General features: G+C 52.8%; 5 protein-coding genes across 5 annotated transcripts; 4 read left to right on the top strand and 1 right to left on the bottom strand.

Annotated features, from left to right (window-relative positions):
• Nucleotides 1-1,029: 1,029 nt before the first annotated feature.
• On the top strand, nucleotides 1,030-3,637 carry PV10_08061 (uncharacterized protein). The gene is made up of 2 exons (XM_016373033.1): nucleotides 1,030-2,823; nucleotides 2,886-3,637. The coding sequence occupies exons 1-2, from the start codon at nucleotides 1,068-1,070 to the stop codon at nucleotides 3,197-3,199; spliced, it is 2,070 nt and encodes a 689-aa protein (XP_016219944.1). The 5' UTR covers nucleotides 1,030-1,067; the 3' UTR covers nucleotides 3,200-3,637.
• A 501-nt stretch (nucleotides 3,638-4,138) lies between these two features.
• PV10_08060 (uncharacterized protein) lies at nucleotides 4,139-8,289 on the top strand. The gene is made up of 2 exons (XM_016373032.1): nucleotides 4,139-6,230; nucleotides 6,281-8,289. The coding sequence occupies exons 1-2, from the start codon at nucleotides 4,758-4,760 to the stop codon at nucleotides 7,670-7,672; spliced, it is 2,865 nt and encodes a 954-aa protein (XP_016219943.1). The 5' UTR covers nucleotides 4,139-4,757; the 3' UTR covers nucleotides 7,673-8,289.
• Nucleotides 8,290-8,671: 382 nt separating this feature from the next.
• On the top strand, nucleotides 8,672-10,519 carry PV10_08059 (uncharacterized protein; the record flags this gene model as incomplete). The annotated part of the gene is made up of 1 exon (XM_016373031.1): nucleotides 8,672-10,519. The coding sequence occupies one exon, from the start codon at nucleotides 8,672-8,674 to the stop codon at nucleotides 10,517-10,519; it is 1,848 nt and encodes a 615-aa protein (XP_016219942.1).
• A 185-nt stretch (nucleotides 10,520-10,704) lies between these two features.
• PV10_08058 (uncharacterized protein) lies at nucleotides 10,705-12,081 on the top strand (the record flags this gene model as incomplete). Its single annotated transcript, XM_016373030.1, has 2 exons — nucleotides 10,705-11,372; nucleotides 11,433-12,081. 2 exons carry the CDS (start codon nucleotides 10,705-10,707, stop codon nucleotides 12,079-12,081), a joined length of 1,317 nt encoding a protein of 438 aa, XP_016219941.1.
• Nucleotides 12,082-12,320: 239 nt separating this feature from the next.
• Nucleotides 12,321-14,477, bottom strand: PV10_08057 (uncharacterized protein; the record flags this gene model as incomplete). The annotated part of the gene is made up of 3 exons (XM_016373029.1): nucleotides 12,321-13,449; nucleotides 13,506-13,807; nucleotides 14,229-14,477. 3 exons carry the CDS (start codon nucleotides 14,475-14,477, stop codon nucleotides 12,321-12,323), a joined length of 1,680 nt encoding a protein of 559 aa, XP_016219940.1.
• Nucleotides 14,478-15,075: the final 598 nt, after the last annotated feature.

Genomic DNA, 15,075 nt, shown 5'->3' with positions numbered 1-15,075 from the left:
GAAGCCCGCGGTGGATCCAGAGGTGCCATCATTGCAACAGCATCGAATGCTGGCCTGTATGCTTTCTCTGTTGCTCCAATCTATGCAGCAACCAAGTTTGGAGTGGTTGGGCTAGTAAGGTCGCTGGCACGGCAGCTGGAAAAGGAGAAGATCCAAATTAATGGACTGGCACCAGCAGTGCTTGGTCAGTTGCACCCGTGACTTGAATAAGCGATAACTGACAAGATGTGGCAGAAACCAATATTGCGCCTGACAAGGCTCTGTTCAAACATATGATCCTCACGCCGATGTCCACCCTTACCCGAGGCGTCCACGAACTGTTGGCGGACCCCAGTCTGACAGGTCAGATTGCAGAAACACATGGAGACAAAGTCACACTGAGCAAGCAACCTGCTTATGTTGACGAGGATACGGGAGCCAACATTGAGACTTTCTGGAACCTGGGATATGCTTAGTTAGACCCGAGCTGAGTAAGGATATAAAGTGCATTGGGTAAAGTGCATTGGAGTAGTCCACAATGACAGAGACACGCTCACAATAGCCATGCTGTACATGTTGTTTATGCTTTCGTGTGGGATCATTCAAACTGTGCAATGGCAATGCAAGGAACCGTGGCATGGTATGGACAAGTCTGCGGATCCGAACCAGGCGAATTCTCGGTCAAGCAACCGAAGCAAAATAATACGATCGTACAAAATGCCTAGGTACCTAGGTAGAAAAAGCCGGGTCCTGAACCTACTCCGTACTGGAGGAGAGATTTGCTGTTTGAATACCCCAATCATACTTTGAATTATGTCACCAAACAGCAGCACAGAAGTGGGGACGGAGGTGCCTCCGAGTAATGCTGCTTTAATCCGGTTTTTGTCCACACTTTCTATTTTAATTGACCCTAGTCTGCGCTAGTTGGCGTGAGGCTCCTTGAAGCTGACGTATCAGAGGAAGCCATATCGGCCCATTGCTCTTCGCCCCGGGCTCGCCCCAGAGAATTGCGCGAGGGGGACGCGAGGGGGACCTCGGACCCGGAGACGCCTTTGACCCTCATCAATACCTAATCACTGTTGGCATCAATGATAGCGGGTGGGTGGTGTGAAGAAATAAAAACCTGGTATCAATCTCCCTGGCCAGTCCGTGTCATCTCGGAGTACATATGTATGATCCTCGACTGTCGCTTTCTTCACACATCCTCCTTCCTCGACCTACGACCATGTCCTCGTAACATCAACTATACTGCTGCCGCCAGGGTGACACATCTTTCCCCAGAGAGAGAAAGCATAATTCCTCGACCCACCAAGCATTTCCCTCCAACTCATTGCGCCATACCATCTAGCAGCCAGCGGTCAGACAGCAACCATACAATCATGGCGTCCCCCAAATCAAGGCTCGCCAGCATCGCCGCCCATCTCTTGCCCTCACATCCTACCAGTGGAGTGTCCATTGACAATCTCACCATCGATAATCACAAGGTTGGCACCACATCATGGTACAATTACCACACCCTTTCCCCTACCTTCTTTCTCCCACGAGCTGCTCAGATTGAGCCCAACGCACCCGCCATCTACCACCGTGCGGCAAATGATAAGATTGTTCGGAGGACATATCAAGAGTTTGCCGATCGTGCTCGTGGATTTGCCTATTTTGTCAAGAAGCGAGGATACAAGAGAGTAGGAATTCTAGCCACCAACACACCCGCGTTCCTCGAGGCCATCTACGGCATTGGTGGAGCTGGTGCCATCAACATCGCCATCAATTATCGCCTGAAAAAGGATGATATCGCTTACATCTTTGAACATGCCGAGGCAGATGCCATCCTGGTTGATGCAGAGTATGTTGATTTGCTCGAGGACTACCGAAAAGCCCACCCTAATGTCCCCATCATCATCGACACAGACACCGATGTGACCCAAGGTCCAGACTGCGGGCCGTTCAATCAAGCCATCCTGGAAGGATATGAACATGAAAAAACACTGTCTGTGCAGGGCTGGTCGGGACTTCAAATGCAAGCCCCCGATGAGTTGGGCGTCAACGCTCTTGCATATACTTCTGGCACCACTGCGCGACCCAAAGGGGTCGAATATACACACCGAGGGTGCTACCTGGCCGCGATTGCAAATGTGGTTGAATCTGGGCTGGCATATCATGATGGAGATCGCTGCAGGTATCTTTGGACACTGCCCATGTTTCACGCCATGGGCTGGACCTATCCGTGGGCGGTGACGGCTGCTCGAGGCACGCACTACTGCCTGCGAAAGATCGACTATCCCGAAATCTGGAGACTGTTGAAGGACGAGCACATTACGCATTATTGTGCCGCTCCCACCGTCAACACGTTACTGTGTGCGGACAAGAACAACGTCCAACTTCCCAAGCCCGTCCGCGTCACCGTCGCCGCCAGTCCCCCCACAGCACATCTGTTTGAAGAAATGACTCGTCGAAATCTGCACCCTGTGCACGTGTACGGTCTGACGGAAACGTATGGGCCCATCACCAAGGGCTACATCCTGCCCGAGTGGCACGAGTATCCCAATGTCAAGGACAAATATGCCAAGATGGCACGCCAGGGTCACGGTCTGGTGACGTCCCTTTCGGCGCGCGTCATCAAGACTGATGTCCCCGAAGGCGTGATCCAGGATGTGGAGAAAAACGGCGAGGAGATTGGCGAGATTGTCTTTGTTGGCAATCTTTGTGCACGAGGGTACTATAAAGACGAAGAAGCCACAAGGAAACTGTACCTCGGTGGAGTGTCACATTCTGGAGATCTGGCCGTGTGGCATCCGGACGGCGCAGTTCAGATTCTGGATCGGGCAAAGGACATTATCATCTCCGGTGAGTATTCCCAGTTCCACTCGATCATGATGCTTGAACGCTTGCTGACATGAGCACACTAGGTGGCGAGAACATCTCATCTGTTGCCCTGGAGGCCTTACTGATCACCCACCCGGACATCCTTGAATGCGGAGTGGCAGCCATCGCCAGTGAAAAATGGGGAGAATCGCCAAAGGCATTTGTGACCATAAAGCCTGGCTGTAACACTTCTGGACAGGACATCATTCAATGGGCTCGGGATCATCCTGGCATCAGCCGATTCCAAGTACCCCAGGAGGTGGAAATCGTGCCCGAGTTGCCCAAAACGAGTACAGGAAAGATCCGGAAGAACGTACTCCGGGACTGGGCCAAGGGCAAACCTCGAGGAGGAGAGTAGGGTGGCCGAGGCAGATGCGTGGCGAAGACATGGATTTTTTTCGATGCCATGTTGTGTATATAGTTCACCTGCCTTGGAGGGGTGGCAGTAGTTGCATGTATGGATCGATGATAGCATTCGACTGTGTTATTATGTTATCATGGGCAAGCCTGGTCCAGCGTGGCGCAGATGTGACTGTGGTTGATAAGCTCACCCAGCATATAGGAATAAGTCGTTACACATGATACGTACCTAGGTAGATACCTAAATTGTTGGTGTCGGCGGTTAGTGAACAAGGCAGGTCACGCCTGGCCCTGGTGTGTGCCAGGTTGGATCAGATTAGTCAGTCCATACCTTTTGTAGACGGAATCAGGTGGAATTGAGCATGATGGAGGGTTTGTAATCCACGGACTGAGAAATGTACCAGTACATGAATACCTAACCCATTCATAAGATAAGGGCACAGGCAATGTATTGCACATGCAGATACTTTTAGATATCCCAATACTTGAGGAACTAAGTGGATATAGCCACGCCTTATGTCTCGTGCACATTTATTGATTGCTGTGGTAGCCAAAACAGTCAATCATGGCTGTCCAGCATGACTTTAACCAACTAGTGAGTCCTCGGTCCTTGGCCAAGGGCCCAAGGCACCCAAGGACCACCTCCAGCCCCTCGGCCACCACCTACGGAGGACACAACACACAACCATACCCGTCATTCTTCCACGCCAGGTGGCCCTTGTACTCCGTAGTTGTCTGTAATCTGGCCTGCATTGGCCTACATTGGCCCCTCGGCCTACCTCATTGGCTTGCACCTTCCTGTAGACCATAGGTAGATACCTAGGTAAGTACCTGTACTTACGGAGTAGTAGATTATCCAGTTGGTTGCCTTGGGCTCCTGTCTTTCTGACTTCTGACTCCTCGTCCCTCCACTCTGCAGCTGTGTTCCCCCCAGTATCTCTCCCATCTGGCCTCTCAGGCCTAAGCGCCTCCGCCCGTGACGCCCTCCAATATCAGTTCCACTGTCACTGCCACTGCCACCGCCTCCTTACTGTCATTCACTACCTTACTCAATCAATCAATCACTCACCGTTGTCCACCTCACCTTCTGCGTCTGCTTCAACACTTCAATTTGATCAACTCAACTTCCACCTCACCTCCCTAACTACACCTCCATCCATCCTGTCTCGCCAACCCTCAACCCATTCTCGCTCCATTCTTCCATTCCTTCAGCCTTTGTCCCCTGGGACACCGCATTTCCTCCACCTTGCATCCGATTCATCACTCTGTCTCTTACGGCAGCCTGGCTATCTCCCTAGCCACGTCCACCACCGCGCACCTCACCTCACCCTCCATTAACAACAACTCGCAACTCTCACAGCCCTCATAACGCCACTGTCGAACAAACAGCTGCGCCATGCACATCGCCCTATCCCGGTCTCTCACGTCTGCATCCAAGTCCTGAACCTCTTCATCTCCCTCCCTCCCTCCGCTCTCCCTCTCCTCCCCTCCACCAGCAACCTCGCCCTCGTCACCCTCTTCACTTCCCTCACAGCCTCGCTACCTCATCGCCCACCATGGCCGATGACCCGCGACCACGGCTGGCTCCTCTCCATACCAGAAATATCAGCGTCATCACAGTCGAGTCTGACAGCTCAGACACGTCTCCCGGCCCAGGCGACGATGAGGACACCGACTACTTCATGGCTCACGCCAACGACTCACAGTCTTCTCTGGGTGCCGTGACTGCCATTCGCGATTGTGACGACGATCTCGATCTTGAACAAATCCATCGATTGTCCCCAATCTCCAAATTACCCCCCGAAATCTTGATCGCCATCTTCAGCAAGCTGACTACAACCTCGGACTTGAGAAATTGCATGCTCGTCTCCTATCACTGGGCCCTCTATGCTGTCGGCATCCTATGGCACAGACCATTGTGCAACAAATGGCCCAACCTGGTCAACGTCGTCGCCGCTCTCGAACGAGGTCAAGATAGCTATTTCCCCTACCAAGACATGGTCAAGAGATTGAATCTCTCTGCTCTCGCTGACAAAGTCAATGATGGGACCGTCATGTCCTTTAGAAACTGCAAGGCTGTCGAACGTCTCACCTTGACAAATTGTACCAAACTGACCGATCTTGGAGTCGGCTGCCTCGTTGATGGAACCAAAAAGCTCCAAGCCCTCGATGTCACCGACATTGAAGCCCTCACAGACATAACACTCCGAGAAGTCGCCCGAAACTGTCCCAAGCTCCAGGGCCTCAACATCACCAATTGTTCAAACATTACCGACGAGTCTCTGATCGAGATCGCCCAACACTGTCGACAACTCAAGAGACTCAAACTCAACGGTGTTGTGAGAGCCACCGACGCCTCCATCACCGCCGTGGCAAAGAATTGTCGCGCCATTCTTGAGATCGACCTTGCCGGCTGTCAATCCATCTCCTCCGAGTCTGTCACCGCGTTGCTCTCCAACTTGTCCCATCTTCGCGAGCTACGGTTGGCTCATTGTGTCGACATTAATGATTCGGCCTTCACCAACCTCCCCCCGCGACTGACCTTTGATGCTTTGCGCATCCTCGATCTCACCGCTTGCGAACAAGTCCGAGATGATGCCATTGCGAGAGTCATACCCGCCGCTCCCCGTCTGAGAAACCTGGTTTTGGCAAAATGTAGGCACATCACTGATCGTGCTGTGGCCTCCATTTGTAAATTGACCAAGAATCTCCACTACATTCATCTCGGCCACTGCACCAATCTCACCGACAATGCCGTCATCCAACTCGTCAAGGCCTGCAACCGCATCCGATACATCGACTTGGCCTGCTGCTCTCGCTTGACCGACGCTAGCGTTCGTCATCTTGCTCAACTCCCCAAATTACGTCGCATCGGCCTGGTCAAGTGCCAAAATCTGACCGACTTGAGCATCATGGCCCTGGCTCGTGGTCCCTTGCTCTTCAGTCCCGCCGGCAAGGTCGCTGACCCTTCGCAATTTGTTTCTCTGGAGAGAGTCCATCTCAGTTACTGCATCAACCTAACATTGACCGTAAGTACTTTGCCACCCGTGCTCGCTTGCCATCTAACATCCACCTCTAGGGAATCACTGCACTGCTGCACAACTGTCCGAGGCTGACCCATTTATCTCTGACTGGTGTCCAAGCATTCCTCCGAGAAGATTTGACCCGCTTCTGCAGAGACGCCCCCGCCGAGTTTACTCACCCACAACGCGATGTATTCTGTGTGTTTTCGGGGCCCGGTGTCGAACGTCTGCGAGAATACTTGATGCGTCTCGCAACCGAGGCTCAACGCGAGGGCAGTGATGTCATTGACGACAGTCTGCTTGATGGCGTCGATAGCCCCGGTGCCGATACCATGTCCGACGATGGAACAGTTGACGGCAGCGAACAACTCATGGATCCCATCTTGAATCCCCATCGCCACGGTGTTCCATACGTCAGCAGTCCTCGTCCTCGTCCTCGACCTAGGAGTTTCCATGAGGTTCCGAGTTACCACGTCGATATGCCGCTACTTCCCTTTGATCAGGTTCAACAAATGGGTCCCTGGACCCCAGGAGCCCCGTATACCCCCGGCTCGCATGGCACACTACCTGTAGACCTGGCCGCACAAGATCGCTACGATCGAAGATCACGAAGCCCCGGCGTTCCGCTCGGTTACGAAATTGCGGCAGGGTACAACGAACGTGCAAGGAGCACCTCTCGGCCTCCGTCGCGACGACACACACTCGAGTCGAGCTCCGGCTTCCTTGGCCCCCCTCCGGTCCCCATGCACGCCTCCGGAGAGAGTAGCTCTCGACCACTGGGAGTCAACAACTACGGACATGAATCTCGCACAGGTTACTTTGAACATGAAGATGTCAGACGTTTCCCAGGGTGGAGCAACCCCCATGTCTTTTTGACCGAGCAACCGCGTCGACACGTCCCTGGCGCAGCATTCATGAACCCAACAGACGTCCGTGTATCACACCTGAGACCCGAATTAGGATTTAGCACATTTGACGCCAACCACGAAGCGATCATGGCCACCATTCCTGGAAGTCGTTCAGGCAGTCGTCAGCCTTCTCGATCAAACAGCCCTCACATGCCCCGCGTCAATAGCCGGTCCAGATTGGGAAACCTTCTGAGTCGGAACTTCTCCTCGTCTAGCTTGAGTTTGGACCAGCGCGACGGGATGGGTCGCAACTCTCGGGCCGGGAGGAGTCAGGACCGGAGCAGAATGGAGGACGAACCACATCAAGAAGGTATGCTGCGAGCACTTGCTGAGGCTGCCTCGGCACAACCGGCACAGCCAGAGCTTCCGCGTCGGCACACTGGCCACCAGATGGAGCTTCCGGTGCTAGCATCAGAAATAATAGAACCAATTCCGGTGACAATCACATCGGCTGAGGAGTTTGAGGCATCGCAGCGCAGCCGAGCAGATGGGAACATGCATAGGCGGGACAACGATGATGATGTGACGATGACACAATAAAGACGCCAACAAAACAACGGCATTCGATTTAGCGACAACATTTTGAGCATCCGAGGCGGGCTATGCATCTATTTGACCACGAAAACGACTGGTTGGCTTGCCGTGACACACAGCAAGACGCATGGGCTGCAATCATGCATGTATGCAAAAGGGGTAAATCAATCACACGAAGGGGAGAGCTCACCAGGAGCATGTTTGGGGCAGTGGCAGTCACTTGGCAGAGAGAGCGAAGAGTGAGGCGTTTTCGGTGGCACCCCTGGCTCTTTATGATATCCAAAGGGCATTTCTTTTAATCGGTTTAATCGGACTAGGGCTCACGACACTGTCAAGAGGGCAGAAAGGCAAGGGAATTATTCGAGACCGGCCAAAGGATTGGCGAGTCCTGCATCGTAGATATTTGGTGCTTGTGCCTGTTGGGAGAAGCACGAGCGGAGCTGTAGCTCCTGGAAGGACAAAGGACAGGACCATTACTGATGAGAGTAGGTGTGAGTTGCAAAGCATTGGGCAACGTGCTCACCTCATTAAGACAATGGCATATGCTTAGCTGAAAATAAGGCCCTCTCGGTTCATTGATTCAAACGAAGGGCTCCATAGATTCAATAATTGATAGAACAAGAAAAAGACGTTCCATAGGCGACATAAGGCTGGCGAGGCTGACAAGGCTTGACGAGGCTGTGATATGTGTGGTGTGCACCTACGAAAATCCGTCCACTCCGCATCCATGTACGGAGTACAACGAAGATGTCCCGCTCCTGTAGATTAATTCAACCACAATCAAGCTTTACCCGCGCCTAAGTTAGTCATCTGCTCCACACGAAGCAAGAGAAGTCTCTCAAACAACTCGTACGCTCTTTTTATTCGAGCCTGAACCGCCTCTTGTCATTGTGAGACAACCCAGTAAAGGCGCTCAATCAACAGGTGACCTACTGCATCCATTGAAGCGGCAACCAACGGGCAACACGATTGCGTGGGCCTGGTCGCAGGCCGCCCGTTGACCAGATGCCGCAGCTCCCCATGGCATCATCTCGAACCCTTGTCGTCGTCCACCAGCTTCGCCCACGACACCTGGGATCAACATCATGCTCAGGACAGTTACAACCCTACATGTCTCCCCGTGTCCGACCCTTCACCCAGAAACCTACCCTTCTTCTCCTCGCACGCCCATTCCCCCGACCTCAACTCCCCTTCCTCCACCCGGGACACTCGCTCCCCGTCTCACTTTCACAAACCAGTATCCTCACCTCGTCCGTCACCCGCTACATCTCCACCGAACGCAAGAACCGCTGGAAGCAACAGTTCTGGGCACAGGTTCGCTTCCACTCATATTTCTGGCCCATTCTCACGTTGATCTTGGTCATGTATGCTGGGGTCCGGCATGTGAAGCTAGAGAGAAGATTTCCCACTCCTCGAGACTGGGGGTTCAGTTCTAGATGGGCGTTTAGGATGGCCAAGTTTGTGGAGAATGGTGAAGACGATCATACCAGCGCCGGGGTCAAGAGGGGGGTAACCGACTGGGGCCGAGTGGGCAGGTACTGGGAAGAAGTCCTGAGGAACACTGAGCAGGGTTTGGATCCCCTGCAATCAGGCAACGGCAACGGAAGAGATGTCCGTGCCAAAAGCGATCAGTGGAGACGAGGCTATGTCGAGGCTTTGATGGGAGCCGCCACCGCAGCAGAACATCTGGATGGTTACTATCGTCGCAAAGGCAACACACGAGGCTGGCTCAATTTCGGTGGCGGCGCCGTCAGATTGTATCCCAAAGACAGCATCCTCTCGCCGGATAACCCCAGGCCGAAGCCTCTCCCTTGGGATCGAAAATATGGCCGCGAGGTCGCTCCCAATTGGAACGACGTCGAGCCCGCATACGATTCACCAGACGTCTTTTATAACAGAATCCTGGAATCGGAGGGTCTCGACAATCGTCAGAAGATGGATGCCGCGTTGGCATTTGCAGATTGGTTGGATTTTGCCGACGGTGCAACCCAGTCTGAGTCATCCTTGTTGTCGACTCAAGCACTTGACCAGCACCGGTTGGCTCTAGATCTCGCATGTCAGGGGCTGCCAGAGACGGTGAGAGATAAAGTTGTAGATGTCAACACGGGCATCATTAACAAGACCTACGACGATTTGGTGACAGAGAATGTGCTCAAGGCGACCACCTCTCTCGGCGTACACTATGCAAAACATGGGCAGGTCAAAGATGCATTGCCCATCTTCCTGAGTGTGTTGCGGGCTAGGAAGACTCTGCCGCCATCGCCATACGGCGCCACAGGGCAGCAAAAGATGTCTGCTTACGAAGCTGACGGAGGAATTGAGGAGTATCTGTCTATTGTAAAGGACCTAGTCGTCGAAGGACCCTACCCTCCACCTCCACCGAGTGGCAATGAACGTCCATTCCATACCCTGAAAGAAGCTTGTGAGGAGGTTGGCCTCATGACATATATTGGAGAGATCTTATTTGCCACGAGCGCCTCAGAGCGAGAGAAAGGACTGAGCTGGACGAGAGACAGTGTCGAGGCTGCAGAAGCAGTCATGTGGGCTATGGACGAGGAGAAGGTCGATGATGGACGAGATAAATGCCGACAGTGTCTACAGACTGGGCTGCAGAATTGGCGGCAAATGGCCCAACAAATGTCCAGGTTGGCCGCTCAGAAGGAACATGATATTGAGAACAATTCAGGCCAATTGGGACTGGGATGGGGCAAGTCATCTCGACTAGCCAAGGCACATGAAGAAGTCATGAGGTGGGAAGGGGAGAAGGAAGCGATTGAATTGCGAAGACAGAAGACTTTACCCCTAACGCAGCCACTGAGATCTGTACGTGGAGGGTGGGAGGCGAGAAGATGAGATGAGCGCAGTTGGAAAAAATCTCGTTGACGAACATGTTCTCGTGTCTGCCTCTGATCAGTCCCTTTGAGGGGGATCAACAATAATCCGAACCACGTGGTCTTCTGTCTTGTGAACTGAGATCAGATCACTCATTTTTAAAAACCTGCGGCCAATCTCAACACCCTCACGCCAATGTCAAGACCATGGCTTCTGTCGATTGCTTAGCTAGGGCTGCGATCTATGCAAGGAGACCAATTGTTCAAGTGGCCGCTCTATTCCTACTGTTCTGGGTCCTTCTACGCAGTCTCACATCCTTTGGCGTCATTGTGAGTCCATCAGATCCAGCGAACACCGAAACCCATGCCCCCTCCCATCTTTCGGCTAACAATCTCAACCACAATCAGACAAGTTCATTTTGTGGCTTGACCCAACAACCCCAGATCGAGATCGCCCACACTTCCGGGACAACACGACCAGCCCCAGCTTTTCCTCCGCCAGAGAACACGAACTTTCGTGCTCCCGACACCATCGACACATTCCAGCATTACACTTACCGGAACCACAGCAATTGTCAGATTTCCTCGCTCGATCTCCACTCCGCTTTCTCCCCATTATGTCCGACCCGCCATGATTTCCTGCGTGCATTTTCTGGTGGAGGGAGAATTGGCTTTGATCGTCCCTTTATACCCCTCGACTGCGACATGCGATGGTTTACCACCGATGAGATATGTGACATCCTGTCTCGCTTCGAAAAGATCATTGTCGTCGGGGACAGCATGATGAGGCACGTTGTAGGCGCATTGAACGTGCTACTTCGTAAGGACTTGGGCTATGGTGCAGTCACCAATTGGAACTTTGATGATCAGGAATTGTATGTCCTCGAGGGTTCATATGTGTCCATATCCTAGACCATGACTAACTGTCGTCCCAGACGAGATTGTTTCTGCAATCATCAGATGGATGTCAAATCCTGTTCTGTCCAAGGCATTTTCTCTACCGAATCAGTTCTCCAGAACGACCCCGACTCTTTCGCCTGTTGGAACCCCGAGCCCAACAAGTCCTCGCCTGTCAATCTCGTCATCGAAATGATGCTCCGCTTTCCCCTCGACCCGAATGAGGTTAGCCGCTTTCAAGACCTCCTCTCCGCGAAAAAGCCTAAGCGACCATACGCATTTGTGTTTGGACACGGACTCTGGAACGATCTCGATATCCAAGCGACGGTCAATTGGCTAGATGGAATTCTCGAATCTGCGTCACAGAAAGCACCGTATCTTGATCGGCGCCACCATCAGCGACCCTCGTCGGCTGTGCTCTGGCCAAAGTTATTCATCCCACCCAATGCTGCAGGGATCAAGAAACCAGACCAGTGGCTGGTATCGCAGGGCGACAAGGCATTAATGGTCTTTGAGGAGAGTGTTAGATTCGAGGCGGAAAAGAGAGGGGTTGAGACAATGGGAACGTGGAACATGAGTATTCAAGCCACTAAATATGACGGCGTCCATCTGGACCTGAAGGGAAACCTCGTCAAGGCCATGGGTGTTGTCAATTGGTTGAATTTGATTGATGTCGGAAGTTGGTGAGCAGGTGCCGAGTTCACCCAGAAGCCGTCGTAAAGGTTGGGTGGGTGAGATCACGAGAACTTGACCGACCACACCCATGGGCCATTCCAAAATCCGGACATACATACAAGTGAACATGCGCAGTCAATTGAAAACCCATGGTACCATTATCTTATCATCAATTGACGCCCATCGTAGTCCTTGTTGGGCTCGGAATTTCCCGTCAGATTGCCCAAGGTCATGGAGATGTTGCCTCTCGTTCAAGCTCTCTGCTTCAGATTAGCACCCACAGCAGCGAAGCGGGCACAGAACAGCAATACACCTGTCACAAAAATGGTCAGACCCGAAAACAGCTGGACGCCGAGCCATGAGCCGGTGTTGCGCAGGATGGCACCCGAGACAGGGGTACCCATTAAGAGGCCAAAGGCAGAGAAGACAAAGCACTGGCCCATGCGTGTTCCGATTTTGCTCATGTCCTTGGTCAACGTGACGATGGCCACAGGCGGCAGGGAAACAAAGCCGCCGGAAAAGAATCCATAGAGAACAGCAAAGACAATGATGCCGCCAAACGTCCGCACTCCAACCCAGACCAAGGCCAGCACTCCTGTGACGAGCGCACACGGCACCAAGAGGTTTAAAGGGCCGATGTGGTCAGCGAGGAAGTTGGGCACAATTCGACCAGGAACACTAGCCGCATTGAGGATGGGTAGCATATAGAAGCCGAGATTCTCGTTGGTGAGGCCGCGTTGAATCGAGTAGGGCCCAATGTAGTAGATCGGCCCGTAAAAGCCGATGAAGCCCATCATCATGGAAATGCAGAAAAGTATGTATGGAAGATCTCGAAAGGCCGTCAGGTCTACCAGCTGCCGTTTACCTCTAGGTTGGACTCGTTGCTTCATCACCAAGACGGCAAACGACACGGTGACGAGTGAGATGAACCCCATGGCTCTCGTGGCCCATCCAAACCCTACCTTTTGTTCGAGTTCACGGAAAACAACGGGAAAGACGACGCCTCCAAAACTCGAACCCGCGGCGGCGATGCCATTGGCCAGCGCCTTTTTCCTGGAAAAATACTGAGGGATGATGGCTACACTGGGCACAAAGAGGCAGCCGTTCCCCAGGCCGATACAAAAGGCCTGAGCGAGCATCGTCTGCCAGTATGTCTTGGCGATCGAGGTCATCATGAAGCCAAAGGGAATCAGGACAGCACCGGCTATGATGAGGGCGCGAAAGTAGCCGGCATCGTATGCCGGACCGGTGAAGACGCCGATCAAAAGAAGTAGAAAGGCTTGAATGGACCCAATCCAGGAGATATTGCTAGGGGTCTGGTGCCACAAGGGATTGTCCTGGTAATAGGTTTGGAAGACGCCAAAAGCATTGACGGTGCCCCTTGCGAATGGCATTAGTATATCTTTCGAGATCCCGATAAGATTGTCCACTCATACCAACAGTTGAAGAACAAGAAAAATGAACCCAAGACCTGAAGCCAAGCTCTCAAGCCGCCATCTGGAGGGGGTCCGTCCTCGACGACGACATCAACTGTGGCATTGTCGGAGATATCAACGGGATGCCCTGTGTGAGGATTGAAATTTGCTTCTGCGTCAAGAGCTCTTGAGACGTTGGACTCGACGGGCACGACTAGGGGCCGACTCGGATTTAGTGGCTGTTCTAGATGGCGATCCTTTTCGCTTTCCTCATCCGGCATGGGGGTCGAGTACATGCTCAAAGTCAAGTCCGAGAGTGGAGACTAGCATAAGAGTTGTCTCTGGGGATATCAACTAGTATTCCAAAGAAATGAAGGTTGCACTCTTCACGGCATGTCGCTCACAGTGAAGAGAAGATTCACCGAGAAGGATTGGAAACCCTCGACGACAGACAGGCGATTGACGGCATTGTGGGAACAAGTAATCATCTGGAGCTTTTTACAAATCAAGGTGGCATAAAAGATCCAGAGAGCGGGGATGGTGGATCTTGCAGGGGAGCTCTCAGATCCCCGGCAGATGTACACATATTGGTAACTTGGTACTCAGGAGACAAGGCATATGGATATGGGGATGCATGAAGAGTTTGGGGTTCTGAACAGAGCAGTGGACAGGGCCCGAGGCGCCCAGGGGGCCGAGGGGCTCTCCAGCTTGCGCAGCTCTGGGCACTGGTAGTTGTTGACTCACCGTGCTTGCACCATCACGATTGGCATCCTCACGGTTTACTGTCCACGTCACCAAGCGGTGGGCGAGGTGATTAGTCAATCTGCCTGCCTGCCTGTCCACCTCTTGCAGCTCAAGACATTTAAGGACCGAGGAGCCGAGGAAGAGGTGTGACTGCGTCGATTCTGGGGTCCCGTCACAGCCAAACTGGATAAGCTCTTCGGCATAACTAAAGACGATGTTGGTGGTGCCGGTATCCGGTGGTATAGCCATGATGGGAGGGGGGGCGAGCCAATACCGCCAATATACAGCCCAGGACCTGTGGCGGGCCGAGGCTTCTCCAATTACCTGATCCGGGGTCCTGTTTGGGGGTCAGAGTCGTTGTTGTTAGGCAAAGGAATACTGAATGACAGAGGCAACGCCATCAATTTGATGGCGATATGGATGATAGATGTGTAGTAGTAGAGAATGATGGAAGTTGATGAAGCCACGTTGGCCAGAAGAAGCACGTGAAGGCCGCAGTCTCAACCTGACTCACGTGTACTTCTGGCTGATATTTTGGGCAGCTGCGACTGCTGTCGACACACTCTACTTACTGTCGTTCCTGCCTATCGACATATACAGTCGTGCCTTCCAAGAATCGCATGCCAACGCCTGGCGCGTAGCGTCGCTCTTGGCACACTATCAGCCTTCTTCCTCTGATCAAAAGTCTGTTCGAAGTAGGTCTGTTCGGAGTAGGTCTGTACTCTCTGAAATCAGGGAATCTGAAACGTACGAGGCTCTTTTGTGCTGGGCCAAAAATGGCACAACGACAGGGTTGCTCTGAAACAGCAAACACCTCCTTTAAACGCCCAACCCAGCCCCAATGGCT

Source organism: Exophiala mesophila (assembly GCF_000836275.1).
Source record: "Exophiala mesophila strain CBS 40295 unplaced genomic scaffold supercont1.6, whole genome shotgun sequence".
In the NCBI taxonomy this organism is placed as follows: Eukaryota; Fungi; Ascomycota; class Eurotiomycetes; order Chaetothyriales; family Herpotrichiellaceae; genus Exophiala; species Exophiala mesophila.
The sequence above is the reverse complement of the archived record's forward strand: the minus strand, read 5'-3'. Positions and strand labels throughout refer to the sequence as shown.